This window comes from Elgaria multicarinata, chromosome 3 (genome assembly GCF_023053635.1).
Source record: "Elgaria multicarinata webbii isolate HBS135686 ecotype San Diego chromosome 3, rElgMul1.1.pri, whole genome shotgun sequence".
NCBI classification, from domain to species: domain Eukaryota; kingdom Metazoa; phylum Chordata; class Lepidosauria; order Squamata; family Anguidae; genus Elgaria; species Elgaria multicarinata.
In genome coordinates this window covers 109,723,980-109,751,977 of record NC_086173.1, presented here as the reverse complement: position 1 = coordinate 109,751,977, position 27,998 = coordinate 109,723,980, and the positions used below count along the sequence as shown (strand labels likewise).

At 41.1% G+C, this 27,998-nt stretch overlaps 1 protein-coding gene across 2 annotated transcripts; it reads left to right on the top strand.

The window, feature by feature from the left end:
• The first annotated feature begins 1 nt into the window (after position 1).
• On the top strand, positions 2 to 27,402 carry ACAD9 (acyl-CoA dehydrogenase family member 9). 2 transcript variants are annotated; one of them, XM_063121251.1, is made up of 18 exons: positions 2 to 160; positions 7,665 to 7,758; positions 8,384 to 8,485; positions 8,830 to 8,936; positions 9,681 to 9,781; positions 10,542 to 10,620; positions 11,359 to 11,533; positions 12,457 to 12,530; positions 14,261 to 14,336; positions 16,744 to 16,814; positions 17,261 to 17,380; positions 18,273 to 18,401; positions 21,797 to 21,876; positions 22,746 to 22,872; positions 24,380 to 24,457; positions 25,426 to 25,554; positions 26,662 to 26,734; positions 27,086 to 27,402. In XM_063121251.1, the coding sequence occupies exons 1-18, from the start codon at positions 35 to 37 to the stop codon at positions 27,184 to 27,186; spliced, it is 1,842 nt and encodes a 613-aa protein (XP_062977321.1). In that variant the 5' UTR covers positions 2 to 34; the 3' UTR covers positions 27,187 to 27,402. The 2 variants fall into 2 exon arrangements, with proteins under 2 accessions (XP_062977321.1, XP_062977323.1); XM_063121253.1 differs by lacking the exons at positions 26,662 to 26,734; positions 27,086 to 27,402 and adding an exon at positions 26,787 to 27,028.
• Positions 27,403 to 27,998: the final 596 nt, after the last annotated feature.

Here is a 27,998-nt window from a genome sequence, read left to right as displayed (position 1 = left end):
ACACGGGCGCGACGAGCGAGGGGCTGCTAGCGACATGAGCGGACTGGGGCGCCTCTTCTGCGTGGCGCGAGCCGTTCTCCCCGCCGGGGTCAGGCAGCTCCGCACCAGCTGCCCGCGGCCCGCCTTCGCCAAGGAGCTCTTCTTGGGGACGTTTCGGAAGGTGAGGCCTGTCACGGTTTCCCGGAGAGCTTCGTCGCTCCAGGAGCGGCTCGGTGGGGTTAATGATGATGGAAGAGCTGTCGTGGCACCCCGAAATCTCAGGAGGCCCTGCGGTGCCGTTCAAGAGGGTGTGGGTGTGGGTGTGCATGTGTATGTAGGGGGTATTCCAAGCTCTTTGGTGCCTGGCTTGTTTTCCTATCTCCCTTGTTTAGGAAGGTGGTCAGACCTGTTGCTTCTGTCCTTCAAATTACACTTAGGAGACACCACCTTTCTATCCCCTCGTGGAAATCGCAGTGTAGGCGTCAACATCGCTTCAGGGTTTGGAAGTTTTGACAGGAAGTTTATGTTTCAAGTTTGTTTAGTTAATGCTTTAAAGTTTTTCTTCGATGAGTTATTTTTTCCTAATGCTAACCCCCCCCTTATACAATTAAACCAACTTTCCTCACCTGCACCCTCCAGAGGTTTTGGACTTCAACTCCCATCAGCCCCAGCCAGCATGGCCAATTTTCAGGAATGCTGGGAGTTGAAGTCTAAAACATCTAGAGGGCACCAGGTTAGGGAAGGTGTTACAACCAAAATAGTTTGGGCATATTTTTCTTCCTAAGCAGGGCTGTAAGATGGACACTGATAATGTTCACATGTTTGAAAGTATAATTCTTTTTCTGCATGGAGTGGAAACCTCTAGGTTGAGGTTGGGAATATACAACATGCTCTTTATTGTTCAAGTTGCACTTAATTTTTCTCGGAATGTCACACTGAACAGAAATTGGGCCTACTAACCCACTGTGGATTGTTGAAAATCACGATCCAAGCTGGGTTAGCATGTCATATGGGTGGTGACCTCCCACCGCCACAATAGGTCAAGTAGCCACAGTCACTACCTACCTGCTGCAGGAGGGTTAGTGGGCATCCATGGTGGTTCCCATGTCATCAGACAGGAACTTTTGTGGGTATTTCTGCTTGTTCATGCAAAAAAAAATTAAAAATGGCAGTAACCATAGAGTTGGCTGGCAAGTGTGACTGCCACTCCCAATGATGCTTTTGGTGCTGCAGACTTTTTCTATAGTTGCAAGGCCCTTTGGATGGCTGGGGAGGCTGCCATGGCCTGAGTTGTGGTGAAACACCTGCTGGGATATATGGGTGCAGCAGTGGGAAGCTGCAAAATTATCCATGGAACAGGGAGGGGTAAGTAAACCACAGGGCTCCATGTGATGGGCAAATATGTCATGGTTTTCCTACCCCTCCCCACTCCGTGGATACTTTACCTTCCCCCATATCGTGTGAATCAGATCAATGTGCTTTCTGTCTCTGCACAAACCTTCCTTTTAGGTTGTAGAGAGGTCATGTTTTGCCTATTATTGGACTACTACAAATTTATTATTTATTAAAGCATTTGTATTCCACCCTATATCACTGGGATCTCAGGGTGGCATACAGACAAAATACCTTATCGTGAAACAAGATTTTCTTTTGCTGGAGAAGAAATTGGATTGAATCTTGTGTGCAGAATCCAAGGCAGTTGTTCCCTTCATGCAGTTAATGTACTTGCTGCAAGAACACCAGTATTATGCTGGGGGTTCTGTAGCAAAGCCATATGTGCACCTTGTTATCTTTACACACTTACATCAGGAGGTAATGGGGCAATCCATGTTTCCTGACGTATGTTTGTTATTAGTGTTTTTGCTGCACCAAACATTTGCTACATTAGGTGTGGAGTTGCCCACACTCTAGGTATGGGGGACAGAAGAGTTTGAGAGAAAATGGTTGCTTTGAGCAGCAAGTACATTTAGAGTGCAATCCTATACATAAAGCCCTACAACTTTATCACATGGCTGGCTGGGGAATGCTAGGAGTTGTAGGACTCTTCTGTCTGAACATGGACAGGATTGCACCCCTTGTATCAAATAGCAACACTTCGTGCATAATCCAGTCTCTGAGATATTCCTTACAATGGAACTCCCACTAATTTGGAGTGGGGGTGAGCAGAGAATGACAAAGTAGGGGAGCAATGAATAGCTTTATTGCTCTTCACCTTCCTTCTGGGATATGGGACCACAGGCCAGTTTGGGAGCTCCATGTAGCAGGAAGAAAAACAGTTGAGCACCCAGTGACAACTTTCTTGGCAGAGTCACATCACTTTTGCCAGCAAAACTAAATACAATTTCAGAGGTCCTAGATTTCAGGAAAATCCTGGATTTGGAGAAGACATCTTTTTATAAGTGGCCAGTGTTATTCCTGGGTCTTGAACCTTCAGTTGAGCAAAAAGTAGACTCTGTGTCATGTGGATATGTCTAGCAAGGAGTGAGAGATTTCTTTCTGGATTTAAACCATAAATTTAACATCTTATCTTAATACTTATCTACTCTTGAGCAAATATGTCTGTTGTTCTGAGTGCACTTACAAGGAAGTAAATTACACTGAAGTCAGTAGAACTTGCTTCTAAGCAAACCTGCTTTGGATTGAGGTGTGTGTGTATGTGTACATTTAGAAGAATAACAAGCAGAGCGCTATCTCCAGTAAGGTGTTACCTTTGCCCTGTTTAGCTGTTTTATAGCTGGGAAGGGAGTAGCTGTATGTTAAAACATGTTCATCTTTCATTTGGTAATCTGAACACGCTTTCTCATTTTGAAAAACAAGAGAACATATTAAACAGATTACAAAATGACTGCTTAGAAATCAACTCTGTGCAACTTGGCAAGAAGCTTATAATATGTTGCTATACTTCATGTCTTACAGTGTACTCCTAAGCATGTTTTTTCAGATCTAGTCCCATTGTTTTCATTGCAAATTGAATAGGTAGGTATGCATAGGATTTTAGACCTAAACTTGTTTTCTAAACTCCGGGAATATTTTCAAACTGTTGTGTGTGTTTTTAATATAAAGCTGTAATTTTGTTTAGATGTATAATCTCTTGTATCTTGAAGGTTTGGGGCAGGCAACATAAAATTAAGGGGGAAATTAAAATATAAAATCAACTTGGGGGATAAAAAAAGTTTGGAAAGCCAAGATTAAAACAAACAAACAAAAAAAGTTTGTTAATGTTGAATAGTCCCTGTTGCATTTTTTTTTATCAAGTAATTTATTCAGAAGTTCTAAATAATGTTTAGTACTCCTGGCTTAGAAACTATAAACAGTGATGCAGTTGTCTTTTTTGCTTAGGAAATTAAAATATCCCATAACATAAGTTAAGCTCTCCTATCTATAGACTGGACTGGAATATATCGGGACTGTTTTAGATGTTACAACGGTATGTGGAAGCTGCTAAAAAGCACTTGCTTGTGGAAAATGTGCAAGCTTTCAAGCCTCTTGCCCCATACATTAGTTAGAACACAGCATTTCTATGCCAGTCCTGCGCATTCTCAGCATCTTCTGATATAGAAACGCTACACAAGGTATGGGACGAGAGGCTATAAATATGCCATGAGTAAGTGCTCTTTTCTGGTTGTCTACACAGAAGGTCCTTAGAACTCTTCCACAAGATGTTATTGGCCTAGATCAGGGATGGGCAGCACATGGGCCACATGACCATTTTTGTAGGCCCTATTTGCAGCCCCCCCTCCCCATGCCAGCAGCAAAAAAACTCAATTGTTCAAGCAAACAAGGTGCGTGGGAAGCAGAATTGCACTCGATTGTAGCAAAGCACACACACCTTGTTTCTTCCAAAATAGTTGGGTTTTTAGTCACTGCATTTAGGTATACCATAATTAATGCATATCAGTCAGTAGAAGTATCCACAGCACAGTCTGATCCTACATTTTTGGATGACTTCTAGTTTCTAGGACTTAAGGACGTCAACAAAGTCTAGCAAAAAACTTAGATACTCAACTCTTGACCCTCTAGGCTTATTACATCTAGTGGGGAGGGGATGACCAGCTGGGTCCAGGAGATGGTAAATTAGTTGTAAAGAGAAGAGGCAATAGTACAACAACTTCTGGGGAAAAAGTCTATCTTTAGACCCAGAAGATTTGACCAACTACAGGGCAGTGACTAACATCGCCTCCCAGGGCAAAGTGCTTGAGTGAGTCATTGCTGGCTAACTCTTAAGTACTTATTTATTTATTTACAAGATTTGTATACCACTCCAGATCTAAGACTGATTCAGATACTTGGATGGAAGTAATTTTCTAAATCCATTTGCTGTCTAGGCCTGGTTTGGGTACTGAAACTGCCCTGGTTGCCTTATGGGATGACCTTTGCCAGAACAGACAATGGATTTTGATGTCATTGACCATGGTATCCTTATGGAGAGGTTCTCTGAGTTTGGTGTGGATGGCACTGCTGTTCGGTTCATACTTAGATGGACATTTTCAAAAGGTGGTGCAGGGGGATTTCTGCTTGGCTCTGTGGCATTTATGAAATGGTTGCAAAGATAACCTTACTGATAAAGTATTAAGAAATTGAAGCAAGTTGTCTCATTATGGAGATTTAACAACACTAAGAGCATATGCCCTGGATCCAGAATAGCAGCAATGAAATTGTATTCAATCCATGGAGCTCTCCTACCCTGCCTGCCTCACATCGGTCTCCTGTGCTCTCCAAAAGGCCATTCCTGATAGTGGAGGGACCTTAGGAACAGCATATGACGCAATGGGAGAGGATGTTGTGATGGCCACCAGCTTGGATGTCTTAAAAAGGAGATTAGACAAATTCTTCTCATGATGGGTATATATTACTTCCGGTGTCAGGGGCAGTCTGCCTCTAAATACCAGTTACTGGGGAATGTATTGCACTCATGTCCTGCTTGTGGGGTTCTGGTGGGAACCAAATGCTGGATTAGATAGACTTTTGGTCTGATCCAAGAGGATTCTTATGAAATCAGGGCTAGCATAATCAAAGCCTGCCTGTAGAGAGATTTGTAATGATTTAACTGACCTATTTCAGAAACATTTAAGCTACTCAGGTCACCCAATAAAAACAAAGAGCATGGCCATTCAATAGTGAGATCTGCAGGAAGTACTCAATTGCACAGGAACAGCCTTATGTTTGCTCACTCAAAAGAGTAATGAGAAATTTGAAGTCAATCCTTGAACTTGTAACATAGAACAAGAATCCAAACAAGTTAATAAAACCATTGCAACCACACTGAAATCAAAGGTCAGAAGCCTTGATCTGATAAGAGGAAATATTTTACAAGCCAGTACAATAATATGGCTAGTGAATTTTTCAAACATTAGCAATAATAAAAGACAAGCACATCCTAAAAGAGTGGGCAGTCTCAGTACTTGTTAATCCCAAACTACGGGACTGCTTCCCTTGAAACTCAGCTAAACTGGAGTATTTTCGCAATGTATTTGGAATAGTGCATTGTCTTTTTCTGTATGCACAGCAATGAAGGAAACATATTGTGTTATGTTTAGAGGATACTATAGCCCATAAAGGCTAGAAAAGATCAAAGTTACGGAGAAGGTATATGTTTGAAAGGTGTCCATGTACACATCTTATATATTTATTTAAGCCATCCCAGAACAGAAAGTTCTCTGGGTGGCTTGCAAAGTAAATCAATAAAATTTAAAAATCACATTACAATAAAATGAACAAAAAAAATGCATCAATTAAGATAAAAATAAATTAAAAGCAGAGAACAGAGAAATAAAACCACAGAGCTAGCACAATATTAAGACTCACAGCATAATTTAAAAGGCTTGGGAAAGTTAAAAGGCCCTTGTCTGGTACCTGGAATACATTAAAGTGGGTATCAGGAAGGCCTATTTGTGGAGGGCATTCCACAAGTGGGGAGACACTAATGTAGATGCCTTGTCACTCATAGCCACCCACTGTACCTCACTTGATGGGGGCACTTGAAGAAGTGCTTAAACGACAATCTCGATATACGGGTAGTACATGTAGGAAGAGGCAATGCTTCAGGTACCTAAGACCAAAATTATGAAGAGCTTCAAAGATCAAAAACAGCACTTTAAATTGGGCTCAGAAACAGACTTGGAGACAATGAAGACAAAAAAAAAAGTACTGGCATAATATGCTCATATCACACTGTCCTAGTTAGTTCTCTTGGGGCCACAATCTATATGAATTGAAGGATCTGGAACATTTTAAAAGGCAGTCCCAAATACAACAAAGGGCAGAAATCCAAATAGGAGGTTACCAGGGCACGGATCATTGGACCCAGGCTATCCCTGTGTAGGTAGGGTCATAGCTGGTGTAACAACTTAAGCAGGTAGAAAGTGTTCTGAGCCATAGAGGCCACTTGTGCTTCTGGTAACAGAGCTGATTACAAGCCTGGGCCTTTATGGGAAGTGCAAAGCTCTCCAACACACCTGGGCAGACAAACCACTGAATAACAATATCTCTGTCTTGTCTGGATTTAGCTTCAGTTTATTGGCCTTCATTCAATCTATTATTGTACCGAGCACGGATTTAGTATTTCGACTGCTTGATCTGGTTGATGAAATAGAAAGATAAAGTGGGATGCCATCTATGTACTGACGGTCATATCCAGCAATTTCATTTATACGTTAAATAGCATGGGGCACAAGATAGAACCCTCTTCAATAGAATAAAAGAAGCTGAGGTGCTATCCAGGCCTACCTATTTTGTTTACTGCTAGTTGTCTTGTATGGTTTTGGGAAGTAAGCCCATTGTATTACTTTCTTTGAAGAGGTGCTAATCTAAAATGAAATTAAGAGAGAGAAGGGAGAATCATAAATAATTAAGAAAATTAACTAATTGCTATTTGTATAGCAGATGCTGTTAGCAAGGTCATCCTTGCTCTTATTAGCAGGTATGAGTTCTGATTTTCCAGGAGATTTTCTTTCTTATGGGAACAGGTGAATGGAAAATACCAGAATTCAAGAAACTTGTGTTCACAGTAGCACTAGGACCTTTGTACCACTATATTTGGGGAGCGGGGTAGAGCATCCCCCCTCCCGAAGCTGCTCATGCACAACTATCTAAACGCCCCAAATTTAAAAGATACAAGACCAATTTAAAAGTGTGTGACTGGGAGGATGGAGATAAAGCACACATATTCTGTCAAGTGTCCTTTTTAACTGCCCTTGTGGAAAATCCCTAAATCACTTTTGTCAGAAGCTTCAAAGGAGGAAGAAAGTCCAAGTGTGTCTGTGGGATGCCAGTGTGGTGTAGTAGCTAAAGTGTTGGACTGGGAGTCGGGAGATCTGGGTTCTAGTCCCCACTCGGCCACAGAAGCTCACGGGGTAACTTTGGCCAAGTCATAGACTCTCAGCCCAACCTACCTCACAGGGTTCTTGGTATGAGAATAAAATGGAGAGGAGGAGGAGGGTTATATACACTGCCTTGGATTCCTTGTGGGGGAAAGGCGGGATATAAATGCAATATTAAATAAAATTAAAAAATAAAAAGTTGGGTTATAGGGCTGTAAGTGACCATTCTCCTGTTTGAAATATCTGCAAAAGGCCTGTGCCAAGGCTACCTCATATGTGACTACCTAATAAATACAGGATCTGAGTTTCTTTTGATATTAACAAAGGAGATTTTAAAAAGAAAATTGTTAAAATCTATCATTCTAGGAGGAGGTTTTTCCTTTTCCTGAAATTAGCAATGAAGAATTGGAAGAAATCAACCAGTTTGTTGGGCCAGTAGAAAAATTCTTCAATGAAGAAGGTATACTCCTCCCCCACTTTTCATAAGTTCATTTTCTAGAGTATTAACAATAAAACAGCTTGTTGCTTATCTATGTATTCTTCACATGCATGATTTAGTTAGCAAAAAGAGGAAAGCAGCATGAAACTTCAGAAGTTTTACCGTGGTGTTTAAACAGCCGCTGTGCTCTTATCTTAAAATATTTTCCTGTCCACTGCCATATTGTTGATAATCATCTCACATTTGCCTGAGAATGGAGTGAGATTATATCCCAGGTTAACTCTTGATGCGATACTGTTGGTTGATAAAATTATTTGAAAAAGCTTACTCAGATCGTGTTGCCTGACAAAAACGGTGTCTTAATCTTGCCCTTGAGATACTTGGCTAGTCCCCACTTCCATGCCATCAAAGGTATTAAATTTAGTGGCATATGGGAAAGGAAGGTCTAGCATGAAAAAATATTTGGCAGAGTAACTTGAGTCTCCAATTTGTCTTTGTTGGGCTTCTTACACAGCAGCAGTGTTAAAAATGATCTAATTACTATACATCTAAGTCTATAAATACATGTTTGTTGAATTAACTGATCAGATCTATGTTATCTGTAACCAGCTATATTGTATAACTCTTATTCATTATTGCCTTTCAGTGGATTCTAAGAAAATTGACCAAGATGCTAAAATTCCCCAAGAAACTCTTAATGGACTGAAGAACCTGGGGCTGTTTGGCATACAGATTCCAGAGGAGTATGGTAAGTGAAAGCGTACAGAAAGCAGGGCTTTACTGTTCGTTCATCTAATATGAGAGATGCCTTGAAGTGCATCTCTTTCCTTCCCTTCCTTGACTACCTTAAGGTTGGTTGGGTCCTTCAAAGAAAGTTCTTGCTGAAATCTAGATATGTAACTTGTCCTCCCTGTCTTCTGTGAATGATTCCCAACCACAAGCAATTTGCGCGGGATTTCTTATCTCTAAAACCAATAGATTCTAGTAATGTCAAGGAAATTATTTATGAGCAAGGTGTTTTTGTTTCTTTGTTTTAGTGAAGGTGTTAAAACGACAAAATATTGTTTGATAGATACAAGCAATTTTTTGCAGGTGGCCTTGGTCTTTCAAATACAGTGTATGCACGTTTAGGTGAAATCACTTCTCAGGATGGAGCTATTGCAGTAACTTTGGCTGCTCACCAAGCTATAGGGCTAAAGGTAACTTTCCCATTATTTATATCTTTGTTACACAGATGCTCTGCAAGTCATGCATTTTCCCAGGCACATACAGGTGTGCCTCCCTGCTGCAATAAGAGACAAATATGAAGAGGTAGAACAGAGGACTAATGAATAAATTACCTGTAAAATAAAATCTTAATGATAGTTGTGTAATAAAGAATAAGGACCATGCGAAGGAATTACGTAAATGAGTTCTAGAGCTGAAAATTGCTGGCATTAAAACAAAAATAATCTAAACTTAATTCAGTTGGAATCAACTTAAGATGATAGCTCTGAGAAAATGAAAAGATCAGTGTGCCTTAACCTTTCTAGCTTGTTGAGAAATTTATGTTAAGTCTTTATTTGAATAAATTTGGTTGCCTTTAGTAAGCCTGGCTAAATGGTGATCTATAGAAATGTCTGTCAATCACATTTTATGCTTTTCTGAAACAACTTGGAGCACTCAATTTGTGAACAGTTATGTGCTAGGTTAGGGAGATCTGAAATGTACATGGAGCAATGGTATCAAAAATATCGCATCCTGGTATGAAAGAGCTAAAGGATTGGCTGTCTTCTTGTGTCCCTGAATACTTGGCCACTGTAGATTACAATCCTGCATGTTAGTTTTAAAATGTTCATGCCTGTGAACAGATTAGAAACCTAAATAATCCCTCTTAAGTTAGGGTTTTGCTTCACTATATCTGGTCTATTAGTAAATTATCTGTTTTCCTTTTTTTCTGGCAGGGCATCCTTATAGCAGGCACTGATGAACAAAAGAAAAAGTATTTACCTAAACTGGCTTCTGGGGAGCATATTGCAGCATTTTGCCTTACTGAACCAGGAAGGTACTATGTTTGCCATTTAAGGTTGAAAATACGTCCAAGAGCTGGTGTGATGAAGTCACTTGAGAGACTAAATTAGGAATCCTGAAATTCCTGGTTAGAATCTCCTCCTCTTCCTGTTATGATCACATTAGGTGGCTTTAGGCAACCCATTCTGGGATCTGACTTGCCTTCAGCCTTCAACAATGCGCTCGCCATGGTGAGAATGCTGCTGCCCTGTGCCGAATGTGGCTTCCCTCCATCAGCGGTGGGAAGTGTTAGAAGCTCCTGCCCAGTGCACCTTTGGGCTCCTGTCCAGCCTTTCTCTCAAGGAGAAAAGAACTGAGCATTGACACCTTTAGAGCATTGGACACCTTTAGCATTGACAACTTAGAGCATTGGACACCTTTGTTCAAAGATGCTCCATGCCCATTTAGGCATTGGTGCCTAACACTGCACAATTCCTCTGTGCTCATCCCTTAGGAAAGACTGAGTGATGGGTGCTACTTACCAAAGGCACTCCATGAACATATGGGAAAAAATGTCCAACAGTAGACGTGCACATGTTAGTTACCATCTTATATTACCCATCTCATCCTATGCAGCTGCTGTTGTTCACAGAGGCTACTTAGGAGACCATGTTTAGGTGATTGTTTTGGAATATGCAGAGTGATAAGAACATTTAACTCTTTGAGATTCAGAACGTTCAAGTGTAATTAACTACCGGGTCTGTGGGTTGTTCAGCTGCCAAGTTCCCATTTCTTCCATTTTATTTATTTTTCAGTGGAAGTGATGCTGCATCCATCCAGAGCAGAGCCACTTTGAGTGAAGATGGAAAAAGTTTTGTATTAAATGGCTCAAAGGTACCTACCCACAGAAAACATTCCACTGATTTTTCTTTGCCTATTAGTTTGAAAAAGGATGCTCAGTTTTCTTTCCTTGTGTCTAAAGGAAAAGATAGTTGAGTAGGATCCATAAGCAATGAAAACTGCCCTGCCCCAAAAATGGATTGCATTGAACCCTAAGTTAACTTTGTAACAGAGGCAGTATTTCTGAAGGTGCTTTTTTTTTTTAACTGAAATTTCCAGTTCTTTATTATTTGAAAAGGATCAGCTCTCCCACCATGGAAAGCATTTTTTCCGCTTTGTGTTAAATCTTTACTGAAAACAGGTCTGTAGCCAAAGGATACTTAGAATCATAGAATAGTAGAGTTGGCCATCGAGTCCAATCCCCTGTGCAATGCAGGAATCCACCTTAAAGCATACCTGACAGATGGCTGTCCAGCTGCCTCTTGAATGTCTTTAGTGTGGGAGAGCCCACAACCTCCCTAGGTAACTGGTTCCGTTGTTGTATTGCTCTATGGAGCCAATAACCTAGGGAAGTTGTCGGCTCTCTCACACTAGAGACATTCAAGTTGCAGCTGGGCAACTGTCAGGTACGCTTTAAGGTGGATTTCTTTAGTGATACTTACTAAGTGTGGAGTAATATTTGGTAGGAAAAAGTAGCAAGGGAAGGAATCTTCCAATCAGTTCATATATTTTATGAAGCAAGTAACATTTCCTTCCAAGCAGAACAAAACGTACTTTTTTCTTCAATTGCAGATATGGATATCAAATGGTGGACTTGCAGATATCTTTACCGTGTTTGCAAGGACTGAGATTGTTGACAAAGATGGTGCAGTAAAGGACAAAATTACTGCTTTCCTTGTAGAAAGAGCTTTTGGTGGAGTCACTAATGGAAAGCCAGAGGATAAGCTGGGAATTCGAGGATCTAACAGTAAGAATTGCATAAACACTGCTTTGGGAAGATTTAGAATTAATAGTCTTCCTGGACCCCAGGGGAAGTCCAGATTCGTGGGTCAGCTGTGTTTTCTAAAATGTCTGTGATAGTTGGCAAAAGTATATATTATAAATTACTGGCCATCATTAATGACTCTTTGTGGTCATAAATGTTACTCTAATAAGTTGTTCAGTTGGTTGATATCTTTGTTGTCAACCTGAGTATCCAAGTCCAAGATAATCCAGTTAAAAACTCACCTTAGGTACCAGTGAGTCCAGTTGCTATGGAATGGAGAAAAAATTGCTCCTGCCTCAGCAGCCTTCCTGATTTGCAGTCCTGTAAGCTTCACACTCAGAAGTTGATGGTAGCCAGCGGTCCTTCCTATGCTCAGTTTACCTTCCTCTATCCATGAACTTTGGCCTACGGAAGGTGCACTGCATCAGAATCCCAGTGTAAAGACACGTGGAATTCGCGTTTTTATACAGGATGTACAGGCTGAACAGATCTAAGCATGGGAACTTGCTTAGAAGCTATTCCACAAAAATAATAATTAGTACCACAGATTTCATGCCAGCTCATAGCTTGACCACACGTTGTACATTATACTAAATTAATGTATTCTTTCGTGGAAACCTAGAGGGATTATTCATATACCTTTGCATAAGTCATTGTATCTATTAATATTTACTTGCCAAATAGAATATAATTTCTAGCTTCTCAAAGTTAAAATCTTAGACAAAGCAGATCTACTTAACATGGAAACTAGGGAGACTTCAGTGGAATTGTACACGCCTCTCTCTTCTTCCCCACCACCCTGCCTCTTTTCTGTTACTTCAAACTTAGAACCTAATGTGTGTGAAATCAGTGACTCCTAAAATACTGCAAAATTAGCACAAGAGACTCTCTCTCTTTTTTTACAGCTTGTGAAGTGCACTTTGAAAATACAAACATTCCTATAGAAAATGTTATTGGAGAAGTTGGAGGGGGGTTTAAGGTAAGATACAGACACTTAACAGCTCACAACTTACACCTATGCTGTGAGATATAGAAGATGATTTTCATTGTGGGGAAAGGGAGAGAATGGAACTAGTTGGAGTGATACAATTTTAAGGGGCACTCTTATAAAAGCAAGCAATTTGGAGGGGGCAGTTTTATGTAAAGGGACATGTTTGCTAGCCGTAAATTTGTGCTTATTAAAAAATCTGTGATAGATTAACAACATTCAAAGAATGAGTGAGGGTGCAATCCTTTGCAGAAAAAAAGTCCTACAACCCCCAGTGTGGCTGGCTGGGGAGTGCTGGAAGCTGAAGATCTTTTTCCGTCTATACATGCATAGGATTGCACCTTAAGCATTTTTTTATTCCTGCATCAGATTCAAACAATAAAGCTGTGTAGAGAGATCAGCAGTAGCTTCTCCTAGGTGTGGAACGACCTACTCCTTGCAACCGTCTAAGCATCTCTTGAAAGTAACAGGGCTTAGCCAGCCGCAAGTTTTCATGTTTCTCAGCTTTTATCGCTCTCTTTACCAGATATTTCAACTCATTCTTACTCACTCATGCATTCATTCAGAGTGTTGTGGGCTAGATGTGTCAGTAAAATTATGTTCTGAATCCTTTGAAATTCTAATCCATAAAAGCTTTCCAAGTAATTACTTCCAGTAACTGAGATTTCCCCGGCTTCGAAGGGCATGCATGCACACAAGGCCAATAACCTATAACTTCAGTTGAGTTTATATCTGTGACAGTTAACGTGCTGGTCTACAAAATTAATAGTGTTCTACATTGGATAATAGAATGTTTGAGATTTCATGATGCTTCTAGAAGACAAAACAATCAAAATGCTTTTGAGAAATGGCATTAATTGGGGCATGGACTGCATTGTTCATTTTATAGTATCCATATAGTTCTTTACCATATTGCAGTCCATTGAGATCAAAAGTTTTGTATGAACTGTCTTAATCAGCCAAGTCAACCGATTACAGCCTTCCCCAACCTCGTCTCCTTCAGATGTGTTGGACTATAAAACTCCTCTTGGTTGGGATGATGGGACTTATAGTCTAACATGTATCTGGAGGGCACTAGATTGGGGGTGGCTGGTCTACCACATTGGCGAGTTTTAGATGCTTGGGACAATAGTAATTGGGTAGAATAATATCATTATGTGTTTGGTTGCCTGTGGCTTGGTTCCACCCTCCATGGCTTTATCCCTCCTTATTTCTCCCCACATGTATCCTGACACCTCCCTTCCTGTGTTCTTCACTCATCCAGCTCCATTACCTTTGGCCAGCCAACTATCTTCTGCTCCCTGAATTGACTCCACCCATTTTCCTTACTGACCCTTACCCTGGGAACTGCCCTGCTGTATGCTTTTGTGCAGCCACCTCCTTTTTTTCCTTTAAGTCCCTCATCAGAACTCATGTTTTCTGGGAGGTGGAAAGCACCATGTACACAAATGGCACTATATAAATACTAATAGTCTAAGGCTTAGGGCATACGCCAAAATTATTGCAAGGTTTCCACAATGCGGTGGAGGAATTGTTGGGAGAACAATAGGTTGCCCTTAAGCTGTTACAAGAGAGCATGATGTATGGTAGATAATGGAAGCAGGCATAATTGAGAGGTGGGTCTTGAGTAAAGGCAAACTGTGTTTGCTGGTGGGGTGGGTGGGTGGGGCAGCCATTTTCACTGTAGTTTCTTGAGCAAAAGCTGCTTATCATCATTGCAGGTTGCTATGAACATCCTAAACAGTGGAAGATTTAGCATGGGCAGTGCAAGTGCTGGAATGCTTAAGAAATTGATTGGTAAGGCTAAGCTTTCTGCATTGCTGGGTCAGATGAAATGTCTGTATTGGTTCTGCTTCTACGGAAGTGACTTGCGTTGTGTCACGTCAGTTACAAAATCTATTCTGTAATGTTGATTTGAGTTACAAAGAGTCGGTTTATGCATGTTTCCCCACCCCCCCTTGTAGGTGTTATTAGTCTTTATTCACTAGGGAAGCTGGTGTTGTGCACTGCTTAGAATGGTAGATCCAGGTTTAAATCCCCAGTCAGCCATGAAGCTTGTTAGATGATCCTCCGATATCAGAGGATTGTTGAGGGTAAAATGGCAGTGTGGAGAGAGTTCATGTGTGCTGACCTGAGGAAAGGATGGGCGGGGGAGGGGGGAAGCTAATGAATAGAGCATATTCTCTCTACCTGGTGGGGAAATTAGCTTCAGGGGAACATACACACAAGCCATGGAAATTGACTTTAATTGAGACAAAAAAGAGTGTTTAAAATATGCTTCACAGAACACCTTGCCCTGAGGAGTCTGGAGGGATACAATATTGTCTTGACTCTAGGATTGGAAATGTCAGAAATAAGGGAAATAACTTAAAGCAAGAATATTAAGCTTGACTGGAATGAATGGAGTATTATTAAAGGCACACTTTAGTAAATTCCTATACGTCATAGTCCTGGGGAGCTGAAGCTTTTTCACTTGTACGTCTTTAAAAATGTTTCTGATCCAAATCTGATGGTGCACACAATGGCCATATGGGCTGGGGATGATGGAAGTTGCTGTTCGGCACATCTGGAGGGTGCCACATTGGGGAAGGCTGGAGTATAGGATCCGTTTAGGCAAACAGCGCCTTGCACCCCTTCCTGAAGCAAGCGTTTTCTTTCATGGCGAGCCTTGCCCAGGAAATGCTAAATCGCAGTTGTATGTGTTAGGAGCTGCGTGCAGACCTGGGCTGGCAGGGTGGTGCGTGTGTGGGCTGGGGCCCAGCTTTGCTGGCCACACGTGCACGGCCCCTAATGGATACTACCCTGTGTGTATGGGGTGTGCGTGTTCTCTGTCCAATATTCCAGAGACAAGCATTTGAGCAAGGAGAGTACAAGGTAATATGGCCCGTTTCCTGTAGATGAACAAGTAAAGGTACTTGTAGGTTTCTCTTTCTTTGAAGGCCAATTTGTACTTTACATGGCAAGTGTGTGCTAGAATATAGTAAAATCCACAGATAGCAAGGGGGGATAATCCATTCTCTATTATTATTATTATTATTATTATTATTATTATTATTATTATTATTATTATTATTTATTCTGCCTTTTGCCCAATGCTGAGCCTCAAGGCGGCTTTTCAAAATTAAAACATATACAGTTAAAACCTATAACTAGAAATATACAAAAGTTAAAAATGTAATTAAATACATTTCAATATTAAAACATTTAAAATACATAACAATTTAAAAAGTTCTAGGCATAGACGAAGGTCTAGATTATTCACCAAAGGCCTGCTGGAACAAGAAAGTTTTTGCCTGCCTCCAAAAGCACATCAAGGAGGGAGCCAGTCTAGCTTCCCGGGGAAGAGAGTTCCAGAGAACTGGAGCAGCCACCGAGAAGGCCCTCTCCCGCGTTCCCACCAGGCGTGCCTGTGATGGTGGTGGGACTGAGAGAAGGGCTTCCCCTGAAGATCTCAAAGCATGGGCAGGCTTGTAAGGGAGAATACAGTCTTTTAGATAAACTGGACCTGAGCCCTATAGGGCTTTACAGTTGATAACTAGCACTTTGAATTGTGCCCGGAAACAGACTGGAAGCCAGTGGAGCTGTTTTAACAGGGGATTTGTGTGCTTCCTGTAACTAGCCCTGGTCAACACTCTGGCTGTAGTTCTTTGAACCAGCTGAAGTTTCTAAACACTCTTTAAAGGCAGCTACACGTAGAGCGCATTACAGTAATCCAATTGGGATGTAACTATGACATGCGCCACCGTGGCCAGGTCCGGGCGCAGCTGGTGCACTAGCTTTAACTGTGCAAATGCACTCCTGGCCACCGCTAAATGAGAAATGGGTAATGACTGTATTCACACTCTGGCTAGGAAGTATGCTGCATATGCATGGGTGTTCCCATTAGTAACCGCTATGAAATATAAAACTGAGATGAATGGTTTTAAACATGCAGTGAGCACATACCAGGGAGACCAGCTGGCCTCTACGTTCTGGTGTGGTGGTGCAGGAGTCTCACTAATAGGTACAGTGGCTGTTACTTGGATCTGACGTAGTAGGAGTTGTGTCTTCATGATAAGAGCCTGAGTTTCATTTCATTAAAATAATTGTAAAGGGCCTTGACATATACTGACGTTAAATATATTTTTAAAAAACTATCATTTCCAAAATCGGTCTTAATGATACAGCCTATCTTTTTCTTCTAACCATTCTTTTTTTTTTAAAGAAATGACAGCAGAGTATGCTTGTACAAGAAAACAGTTTAATAAGAAGCTGAGTGAATTTGGATTAATTCAGGTAACTAAGAAACTTATGGCATTGACCTGTTTACTTGAAGAATTAAGGATAAAAGTTCTTTTTAAAAATAATAATAGCAACATGAATAGACTTCAGCAGTACAGCTCTGTGGGTAGTATTCCTGCCAGCCCAGGTCTGGGGCCAATTATGTTCTTAATTCAGTTTTATGTATATTATATTTATATTTATCAAATGGAGACGCGGGTAAGAAAGGGCATGTCACATGCATGGCCACTGTTGGATATTACCCCAAGTTTGCAGTACAAATGTAAAACAATAAAGCCTATGTACTGTATATGGAAACAGTCATAAATAAAATAAACGTGTAAAGTGTACCCAGTGCGAGACATCTTACATTTGGGTCAACAAATTATGATGTTTGTGATTTGGATCGTTATGGAATACTTTAAATATTAATAGCATCTCTCTGTTGGTCTTTTTTTAAGGAAAAGTTTGCCTTAATTGCTCAGAAAGCGTATGTAATGGAAAGCATGGCCTACCTCACTGCAGGAATGATGGACAGGCCGGGGATCCCAGATTGCTCAGTTGAAGCAGCCATGGTTAAAGTAAGCTTTGCTGAAATACTGTTTTGAAGATACAAGTACCTGTACTAAAGTTCAAAGGGGAAAATTGCTTGTGATCATAGAAAAAGATGAGCTTATTCTCATATGCATCCTTTCCCCAATCTCTGTTGGGTCTGATCTGGTTTAATTCCTTTTAAATAGGATGTGCCTGCTTACATAGCATGTCAGTTTCTGAAGATAGGTTTCTGAAGTGGAAACAGCAAGTCAAATACCAGTAATCTAGATGATTTAGAAAATACTTCTTGTATGTTCAGTCTTTATGGGGGTGGAAATATCTTTTACGGTGAGGATAATCTAAATTAATAGCAAACTCAATTCTTTGACTGCTGCATGTCAAGGAGATACCAACAGGCTTAGGGGAGCCTCAAGGTTTGCAAAATTCCACATACAAAAATCTTTTAAGGGTGAAATATCTAAAGTGCTCACTGAGGACTGAGCATGTTCAGTGGACACAGAACGTTGTTTGACTATGGATGCGTGGGGAAAAGAATGGAAGATCCGTGTAGAAACAGGAATAGAAGGGGCGTGAGCAGCTGGTTGGAACCCTGAAGAGGAGCCCTCCTGCGCTGCAACGTTGCTGGTCGCTCTTGTTTGGCTCTGCTGTGAAACTGAAATGTATGGATTTTTATTAATAGCCCTAATTACTTTTAAGTGCTCAAAAGTGGGTGGCATTAGTCTTTCCACTTGGCTCCAGAGTATTCAGCAGAGGCCACTGATGACTGTTTGCCCCAACCAGGGCTTCATTTCTTGATTACAAAGTGTGACAGCGTTTGAATGTAATCACAGAGTTGTTCCTTAATACTGCCATGATATTTAGTAGATGCTGGTTTTTTACGTAAAGAATAATTGCAGTTCTTTCCATGGTTATTGGCAGATATTTAGTTCTGAAGGTGCATGGACTTGTGTGAGTGAAGCTTTACAAATTCTTGGAGGCCTTGGCTACATGAAAGATTATCCATATGAACGCTACCTCCGGGATAGCAGGATACTTCTGATTTTTGAGGTAAATTTGAACACTTCTCTTATAAATTGCAGCCAGTCTCAAATTGGTAGCATAAAAATAAGGGTCCTCTAAATGGCTCTGGAGCCATGCCTAAAATAAGACACAATCCTGTGTCTCATCTTTTTTATAAGTGGACTTATTTTCAGGTAAATGGGAGTATTTGGAAAGGGGAACATTTCTTACATATTAATACTAGAGAACTATTTAAAGTGTGTTTAATGGTATAGAAAACCATGTATTGAATGCAATAGATAGACACTGTGGTTCATTATATTAAAAATGTTGGTCTCGGTTGGGTACGCTGTATACATCTGTTGGTATAACAGTAAAACGTGTAAATTATGTTGGGCTGATATCACAGTAAGAATGAATCCTGTACTGCTATCTGAAATTGGGTGTTTTTTGTATTTGTTAACAATTTGAAATAGAGTATAGAAAGTTAATTGCATACGTGATTCAAGCGGACAAATATTTTACACAAAATTCTGGAAACCGGACAGGATGTCAATATCTAAATGATATGTAAAACTGTGGGAATATGCAGTGATGTCTAAAACTGTAAATTGTATTAGTGTTAAGTAAGTTAGACAGAAGTTAAAAGCATTTTTACCCCAAATTGTCTTTGGTCTTTCTCTCTCTCTCCCTTTTTGAAACTTAAATATGGATGTTAATGCTTAGGGGAAATAAATTCTCTATATTGTAGCTGCAACATGGTGACAAATGAATGTTGTAGTAATAAAAATAAGGGCCTGTTGTGGCAAGTAGAGCATGAAAGATGGGACGTATCTTCCTGGCTATGCATAGTATGCCAATGTCACAGCTGTTGCATAAACCAGCTCTTGCTTCATCACAGCCAGAGCACACCATTAGTGTGGCCAACATTTTGAAGTGGCATCCGTGCATTTCCCTCCGATCATCTAAGCTGACCTGGTCACTTTGGAAACATTCTGTCTTGCTTGTCAGAGCAAATATAAATAAGTCTTGCAACAGAAATTTCTATTTAAAAGATGTTTGCTTTACCAATTGAGTTAGGTAAATTAGTAGAATTCATAACAGAAAGAACAGAATTCATAACATAAAGATGTAAAAATTTGTGGTATAAACTGATTTGGGACAAACCCTGAGGGTCCATTCAGAAGACACCTTAAACCAAACCATGGCTTTTTGTTTTATTCACCATGGTTAAAGCCATAGTTTATGGTGTCTTCTGAACACAGCCCAGCTTTCTGGCCTAACCACCATGGTTTAAGGTGTCTTCTGAACGGGGCCTGAATAAGATAGTTGGCAAATTTAAAACCTCAAGACAAGATTAAGCCTTCCATCAAAATAGCCTTTCAGGGCCTTATTCTCGCCACATGATTAAGATCATGTAGGGAGACAATAGGGCCATGTGTACTAGCCCCGCCCTGCCCAGGCACTGTAAAGGAGAAGCCCACCAAACGCACATAGGCTTTCCCCATAATTGGGAACCCTGTTCATGCATGGGGAAATTAGTCTTATTTAGATGTTAAGGTATGTGAAGCAATAGCAATGGATCGTTCTGATAGTTTTAGAAGAGCACGGTCTGATCTGGAAAAGGCTAGTACCAGACTTAGCGGTGCTTGGGCAAGTTGAGGGTCTGCATTGAACCTCCTTTCTTGCTTATGTGAAGTATTCTGTGGGGGTCGAGTACAGACAGTAGCATGTGGGGAGGGACGAAGCAAAACATGGTAGATCTAAAGTTTTACCAGTAAAGTTGGAAGTGAAACCAGAGAGAAGCAATATAGAAAGGCTGGAGAATTTAACCCTATTCAGGCTAAACACTTGAGGAGTGGGACGCTCCAGCCTTCCCTCTCCCTTGGTGCATTTTGTTGCTCTTGACTTGTGGGGAGCAACAGTTTGAAGTAGGGAGGCTTCTCTACACATGGATCCATAACACTTCCTCCCCTCGCATGTTTAGCCTGTGCCGGCCTAGCATGCCTGAATAGAACTACTGCTACAGGAGTAACGTGGACCAGCAGATTCTCATCTCGTTGATAATCAGCGTTCATAGGGTCATTCTTTGCTATCACCTACTCTAGCTTAGCTTTGAGTGCAACCGAGCTTTACTTGCTGCAGTATGCTTTAACAGTGTGCTATAAAGAATGGTACTTACAATTAAAACCAAATGCGTAACATGCATCTGTTTAATTTAGCATCCCCAGTCAATGTATGCAATAATTTTAATGAGCTTGTTGTTTAGCCATCTGTTCATTTTGAAAGCTTTAATTACTAAGCAGCACCTGCTTAAGTGTGGTGTAGGCCATCGGCATTTTTATCTCTTAAAAATCAAGCATTTCAAATACGTGGGTGCTTTACTTTCAGAGCTTATACAGATGCCAGGTTTTTCTGTAAAATTTAAGCTGCCTTTTTTACAGATACATTCCAATTCTTCCAAGAGGAGCTGTTCTTGAAACACTGCAAAGCTACAAAGAATTTTCATTTGGTGTGCCAAATAATTTGTGGGTAGAGAACAGTCAGTGTGTCATTGCATTTCTTTGCTCTAGTTCGAAAGCCTTACATTTAGATAATCAATTGTTCAGGTGTTAAAACGGTTTCCCTGCTCTCAATTTAGTTCTTCTCAGAGTGACTAGTATGCAAGCTTCTCTATAAACACAATCGGTAACACTCTCCTTATACTGTTGTGAGCAGGTACCAAGACTACTGAACACTAATACTTGGGAGTATGGGAATTCAAATGACCACCTCACCCCACCCCGGGCATTAAGGGAACATGGGGGTGGGGTGGGGGATTGTATGCCTATGAAGGTTAGCCCTGCTCTGGTGTGTCTGGAAGCCCCCACACTCTACTATTATGTATTCAAGCATACATGAAAATGCATCCCAAGTGCCTGCCAAGTTACGCTCATAGAGATCTTCTTATACAAGGGGAAGTCCTAACCCAGCAGTCACATGGAAGAACTCTAATGTGTACATTGTGCGAAATAGAACTCCTTCTCTCGCATGCACAGTGGCTACGCGGCTAGTCTGCACTGGTCTGCAACTCCTTCCCACATTCCTTGAAAATGTGGAGAGTGGATTATCTGTGACTTGCCCAAAGCCATCAAGTTAATTCATGGAGAGGCTAAATATAAGACTGTACTAGCTCATATGGAAATATTTTTAAATTAAATAAGGTAAAATAATGCTCTAAAGTACATCAATCCTATCATATCAGGATGTATGTATTGATCAGTTTGATAAGGAATAGAGGTGTTGTGGCTTTAACTGCAAATACCACATGGCTTAACTATAGAGCTACTTCCAGAGTTGTATAACAGTGGGAAAAGGTCTTCTAAAGCTGTTGATGGAAATAACACCTACATGTTAGTGTGTTTATCTGGCAAATTGCTAAAGGAAACTTTTCTCTTGCTCAGGGAACAAATGAAATTCTACGGATGTATGTTGCTTTGACTGGCATGCAGTATGCAGGCAAAATCTTAACTGGAAAAATCAAGTATGTGCTTTTTTGAAATAGCCATCATAGATGAATAAGTACTGTATACCGATTGAAAATTGCTAGGTGGACCCACCAGGAAGGAAGGGACTGTATCAAGATTAACATTTTCTTGAAGGTGTTTAACATGCATTAGCAGAAATTAGAAATCAGCCTATTTTAGGAAATCTAAAGTGTTGTTTGGATCCTAAATGTATTTTAAAAATGTAACTTGTAAATTAATTTTGTGCTAAGCAATAATGAAGAAGTGTTGCTCAATTCATCACTGCTGCTCTGCGACTTTCATTCACTACAGTGGAGACCATACAAGGCCCATTAAAATCTAGGGAAGCTACAGAGGAGTGTTTAGGGGTTGGCTTTGATGGTAGGCGCAATCCCATGCATGTTCAGGCAGAAAAAATGTCCCACGACAGAGTCCTACTTAGAGTAGACCCCATTAAAATGAAGGGGACTGAAGTTAGTCATTTCTTTGTGTCTACTAAGTAGGACTCTAGTTGGATTCTACCCGTACAGCTCCCAACATTCCTCAGTCATACATAAAATTATGCCCTTAACACCTCTAGCTCAGTTGACTGGGAGTTGCAGCCTGGCATAGTTATTTTTTGAAGAGCTGGAGACATTAGACGGAAAAAAGTTGAGTAAACAAAAATATTCAGATAATAGTACCATTTTAGAAAAAATAGTGATGCTAGAGTTTGGGAAGGGGTTGCCCCATACCCACTGTGTGAGAGAAGGGGCTCTATGTTCACATAATGTACACATGTAGAGCTCTTCCTTGTGAGGGAGTTCCTGTTTAGTGTTCAGAATGAAACAATATTGCAGAAGTGGCCTAATATTAATACTGCTTATATATCCCTCTAACCCCACAGGGAAATCAAGAAAGGAAATGTGGGCATGGCATTCAACTTGTTGGTGAAAAACTTCCGTGATAGCATGGGCCAAAGAGTAGATTTAGGATTAGTTGGACAAGATGGAGTGGTGCATCCCAGTCTAGAAGTAAGTACTCCGTATAGATGCTATAGGCAGGTCTGAAAAACTTCTTTAGGTTTCTTAGTGCCAGTTTACATTGACAAATCAATGGGCTCTCCCACACTAGAGGCATCCAAGAGGCAGCTGGACAACCATCTGTCAGGGATGCTTTAGGGTGGATTCCTGCATTGAGCAGGGGGTTGGACTCGATGGCCTTGTAGGCCCCTTCCAACTCTGCTATTCTATGATTCTATTAAATCCTCCTTGTCAGAGCAGAAGATGCTGCCTTATATCAAGTCAGACTGTTTGTTTCAAAGCTCAGTATCGTCTACACCAGCCTTCTCCAACGTGGTGGGTAGAACTATAATTCCCATCAACCCCAGCCAGCATAGTCAGGCTGGTCCGCCCAATAGCCAAAACTCCAAAAATACAAGTCCTAAAATACATCATGATTGAAAGTAATATAAAATTTTAAAATATTTTAAACAAAACAAATAAAACCAAAGTAAAAACTAGCAGCAAGGTAAAAGATCTGAATGCACCACAGCCCATTTTGAAATGAAGCTGGAGGGCTAAACAACCTGGTGACATAAAAAGGTCTTCAGCTGGCTTCGAGAAGACCACCTTGTGGCTTCCAAGCAAGCCTCTCTGAGGAGGGCATTCCACAATACCATTGACAAGGCCCTCCCTGTAGTAGCCACGCGGCTCACCTCGTTTTGTGGGGGCACCCGGAGGTAACCTGTCCCAGAGCCATTTAGGGCTTTAAAAGTTAACCCTAGCACTTTAAATTGGGCCTGGAAACAGCCATGAAAAGCATAGGCTCTTCCCTTGCTACATGTGGCCCTTCATGCACCAAACATCCACGGTGTTTGAATTGCCATTGGCTGGGTCCTCTCCCCACCGCCACCCTTCATTTAAAAGCCTGAGGGCAGAAAATCACCACAAAGCACAATAAAGATTCTTTGTGTGTGTGTGTGCAGTCACCCTGGATCAGTTCAGTCACTGCGGCTCATCAAACCTACACCAGATAAATTCTGTCCTACCGTGACGCTTTCTCCCCAGGTTCCACCCTTCGCCAGTTTCAACCTCAGAAACCGAGACGCAGACCCCTCAGTGACACCCACTTTTACCTGGATCAGTTGTCCCCACTGATACCCAAGCTTCAGCCCTTTCTCTCTCTCTCTGGAGTCCAGAGACATCCTATATGCCTTATTGGTTCCCCCAACCCACTATCGGAGAAGTAATGGGGAAATAGGTTTAATAAGGGTATCGTAATAAGTCAGTCAAGGGACGGGAGTTTGTATTTAAACTACGAAGAGATCTCTATATATATTCTTAATATTAATCAACGCTTGGTCCTGAATTCCCTAGCTCCTCTACACCTTCTAAAATCCTATACACAAGCCCCACTTGCTTCTTCAGTCCGTAAGCCCTTAGCCCCGTGCATGCGTATGTTCTTGGTGTGCATGTTTAGAGTTGAGAATGTCAGCTTGCAGAGCACTAGGTGTTGTCTTCTTCTTTTTTTCCTTTATAGGAAAGTGCCAAGAAACTTGAAGAAAATGTGTACTATTTTGGAGTTACAGTAGAAGGCTTGCTGAGGCGGTTTGGCAAGGTAGCAAGGGCTTTCTCGTTTCTCTTTCCCTCCTTCTCACTGCCCTGACAATAGACCTAATCAAAGTGACTGTTTGAAACCAATTCTAAGCCCAATAACAGTCTTCTCTAAGAGCCACTCTAGAAGATATACTTGTACTAGGACAGGGATCAAGTCAAGGTGAAAGCAGTAGGACAATGGAATGTTACCTGGGGAGGTTGTGGTCTCTCCCACACTAGAGGCCTTCAAGAGGCAGTTGGACAGCCATCTGTCATGGATGCTCTAAAGCAGCGGTCCCCAACCTTTTTGGCACCAGGGACCGGTTTCGTGGAAGACCATTTTTCCACGGACTGGGGTGGGTGGGTTTGAGGGGATGGTTTTGGGAAGTGCCCCCCCCCGCCCCACCACTCCAGCAACCTGGCTTCGCTTCGGCTGGGTGGGTGCCCTGCTGAAGCGAAGCCAGGATGCTGGGGCAGGCGGGTGGCTTCGGAACGGCGCGCCTGGAAGTCGCTCTCCCAGAGCAGCTTCCGGCCAGGTGCACTGTTCCGAAGCTGCCCCCCTCCCCCACGTCCCAGCTTTGCTTCGGCTGGGCAGGCGAGATGGGGCCCCGCACCCAGGCACGCTGTGTGTGTGTGTGTGGGGGGGTGAAAGCAGCTCACCTGCGTGGCCCGGTTCCTAACAGGCCACAGACCGGTACTGGTCCGTGGCCCGGGGGTTGGGAACCTTTGCTCTAAAGTGGATTCCTGCATGGAGCAGGGGGTTGGACTCGATGGCCTTATAGGCCCCTTCCAACTCTACTATTCTATGATTCTATGAATATTTTTTCTGTAGTCTAGCTACTTTGCAGATTCTAAGGCAGCCTAAATAAAATAATACAATGAAATTCTTTGTTTACCACATGTGTGGCGAATAGCAACTGAGGATTGCTGTCTTACCGCTTTTGATGGCTAGTAAATAGCTAAATTATTTCTGTGTGTGTTTGGTACTAGACTATTGTGGATGAGCAGATGGTTCTGAAAAGAGTGGCAGACATGCTCATTAATCTATATGCAATGACAGCAACTATTTCCAGAGCTAGCCGATCCATCAGTATTGGTTTACGCAATCATGACCATGAGGTGAGTTTACCCAGGTTTTCTGTAACTCTTCTTAATATCATGATGTACAAGTATGCCAGGGTTTTAAGCAGCCAGAAGAATTGCTTTTGAGGGTATGCAGATATATTTTGACTTTGCCATCAAAGGAAAAGCAAGGGATATTTGGGTTTGCAATTGTATAGTTCATGTGGTTGAAAAAAAGTTTTCTGGCAAAACGATCCTGTAAAGAACGAGAATCTCCATTTGTGACTGTAGTAATATACAGTGTCATAATATGTAGTAACGTCATTTCCTTTTCTTTTAAGGTGTATACATGATTAGTCTATCATTGGCTGTTAGCTAAATGGAACTAACATATTCAAAGGTTTCATGTCTTCAGAGGGTATGGATAAACAGAAGGTGGCTGCTGATGGGACAAGGAATATTTTGTTTTATTGCAGTTTTATACCGTCCAATAGCCAAAGCTTTCTGGGCGATTTACAAAAATAAATACTAGTGTAGTTGGACTTCTAGGCTGCACCACCAAGCAATTCTTCCAGTAGTACCTAGAGCAGGTATACATAACCTACAAGCTCCCCAAAAGTACCCTGGCTGAATTCCCCCTATAGATTTCCCTGCTGTCTGTACTCTCTATTTCAGGATCATGGGGTGGTGGGGGTGGTGTATGCACATGCACCCATGTGGCGCTTTGGACTGAAAAGGTTGTTCACCCCTGATCTAGAACAACTGGACCATGCATACCAGAAGAGAATACCACATCCAGAATAAAATATTTAAAACATTTTATACTCTAAAACCAAATACTGAGCATGTAGTTAAATGTTTAAATTAAGCAGGTTCTTCAGAAAGTGCATTCTTGATGAGATTCTAATTGGTCTTGGAACAATTTTAGAAAAATCCATTCTGATTCATGTCAAGCTTCAGCCATCGAATCATTCAACTTGGTGCAGCAATCACTGTGAATGAAGGGGTGGAGAAGAGATGGTTAATTTCTAGTTAACTGAGCAGGAAACATGGTGCATTTGGAGCAACAGTTTCTCATTGTTTAATATTACAGAGTTAAATTCTAGCCATGTATTTCAAGACAGGACTATTTCAAACTGCTAATGAACTTATTGGATTTTCTAGGTGCTGCTTACAAATATTTTCTGCACGCAAGCTAATTTCCAGAATAATTATGCGATGGCAGAGTTAGGAAAAAGTAAGTGTTACAATCAAGTGCCAAACCCTAACATTTTATGTTGTCTACTTAGGTGCGGAATAAGCACTTTACTACTTTGCTAAAGCAAAGAGGCATAGAAAACCTGATCAGTACTATTGCCATTATTTCTGTTCAAAGGCAATATCTTCAAGACTACACTAAGAATCTGGATGCCAAAGCAGGCCTCTGATATTTCCCATGATATGTTCTTTCCCATAATTAGTACTAATGTGGCAGATGCTGTTACCAACTCAACAGCTTGTGTTTATATTCTTGGATTTTAAAAATCCTGTTTCTCTCATTTAGATGCAGCTCTAAAAGAATTGTTACTTTTGTCTCCATTATCTCTAGATGCTCCTGAAAACATGGATGATAGTATTAAAAAAGTGGCAAAACAGGTGCTGGAAAAAAGAGCCTATATTTGTTCACATCCACTCGAGAGAACATTCTGAAGGTTGGGAAATGATGATTAAATGGAAGTCTAAAGTATTTTTTTTTATTATTTCAACACATTAATGGAGCCAGATACCTGACTGTGCAAGTGAATGTATGAAGACTAAATCCTGGATTTTGTTCTGAGCTATAACGTAAAATGTATGACAGACAATCTGCTAATCAAACGTTGCAATTTGTATAAAATTAAAAAAACAACTGTGTTAAAATATATATGCCTGAACTCTCAAGTGAAAAAACCATGACAAAATCCAGATGCAAGGGTGGGAAAGAGGGTGCACCATCTACTGTGTCCAGGTCTGGGCACCACATTTTAAGGAAGACACCCAAGTCCTATGCAGAATAGATGAAAGAACTGGGTATATTTAGCCTGAAGGAGGTAAAATTAAGGGAACATTAGAGCTGTCTTCAATTAGCTGAAGAGCTGACACACAGATTTGTTATCTGTTGCTCCTGAAGGCAGGACTAAAACTAATAGGAGATAATTTAAACTAAGAATCCAGCTATACATGAAGAGAAAGTTATTAATCATAAGGGCTGTTTGACAATGGAACAAATTGCTTCAGGAGGCAATGGAAACTCCTTCATTGGAGGAATATAAGTAAAGTAAATCTTGTCGATTTTTCCTGTATAATATTGCCAGGATTCGATCATTTTTGTCTGTCTCTTCTGCCAAAACACTTGTTCATGCGCTGGTTATTTCACGGTTGGACTACTGCAACCTTCTTCTCTCTGGCCTTCCTTCTTCTCACATCAGTCCGTTGGTTTCTGTTCACCACTCTGCCGCAAAGATCATCTTCTTGGCTCGCCG

Bases quoted from the DNA above. Each gene is read 5' to 3' on its own strand.
- ACAD9 (XM_063121251.1), top strand. From the start codon at position 35: ATGAGCGGACTGGGGCGCCTCTTCTGCGTGGCGCGAGCCGTTCTCCCC. The intron at 10,621-11,358 runs GTACCTACCCAC...CTTCAATTGCAG, and splicing joins TTGTATTAAATGGCTCAAAG to ATATGGATATCAAATGGTGG. The intron at 25,555-26,661 runs GTGAGTTTACCC...TGGATTTTCTAG, and splicing joins TACGCAATCATGACCATGAG to GTGCTGCTTACAAATATTTT.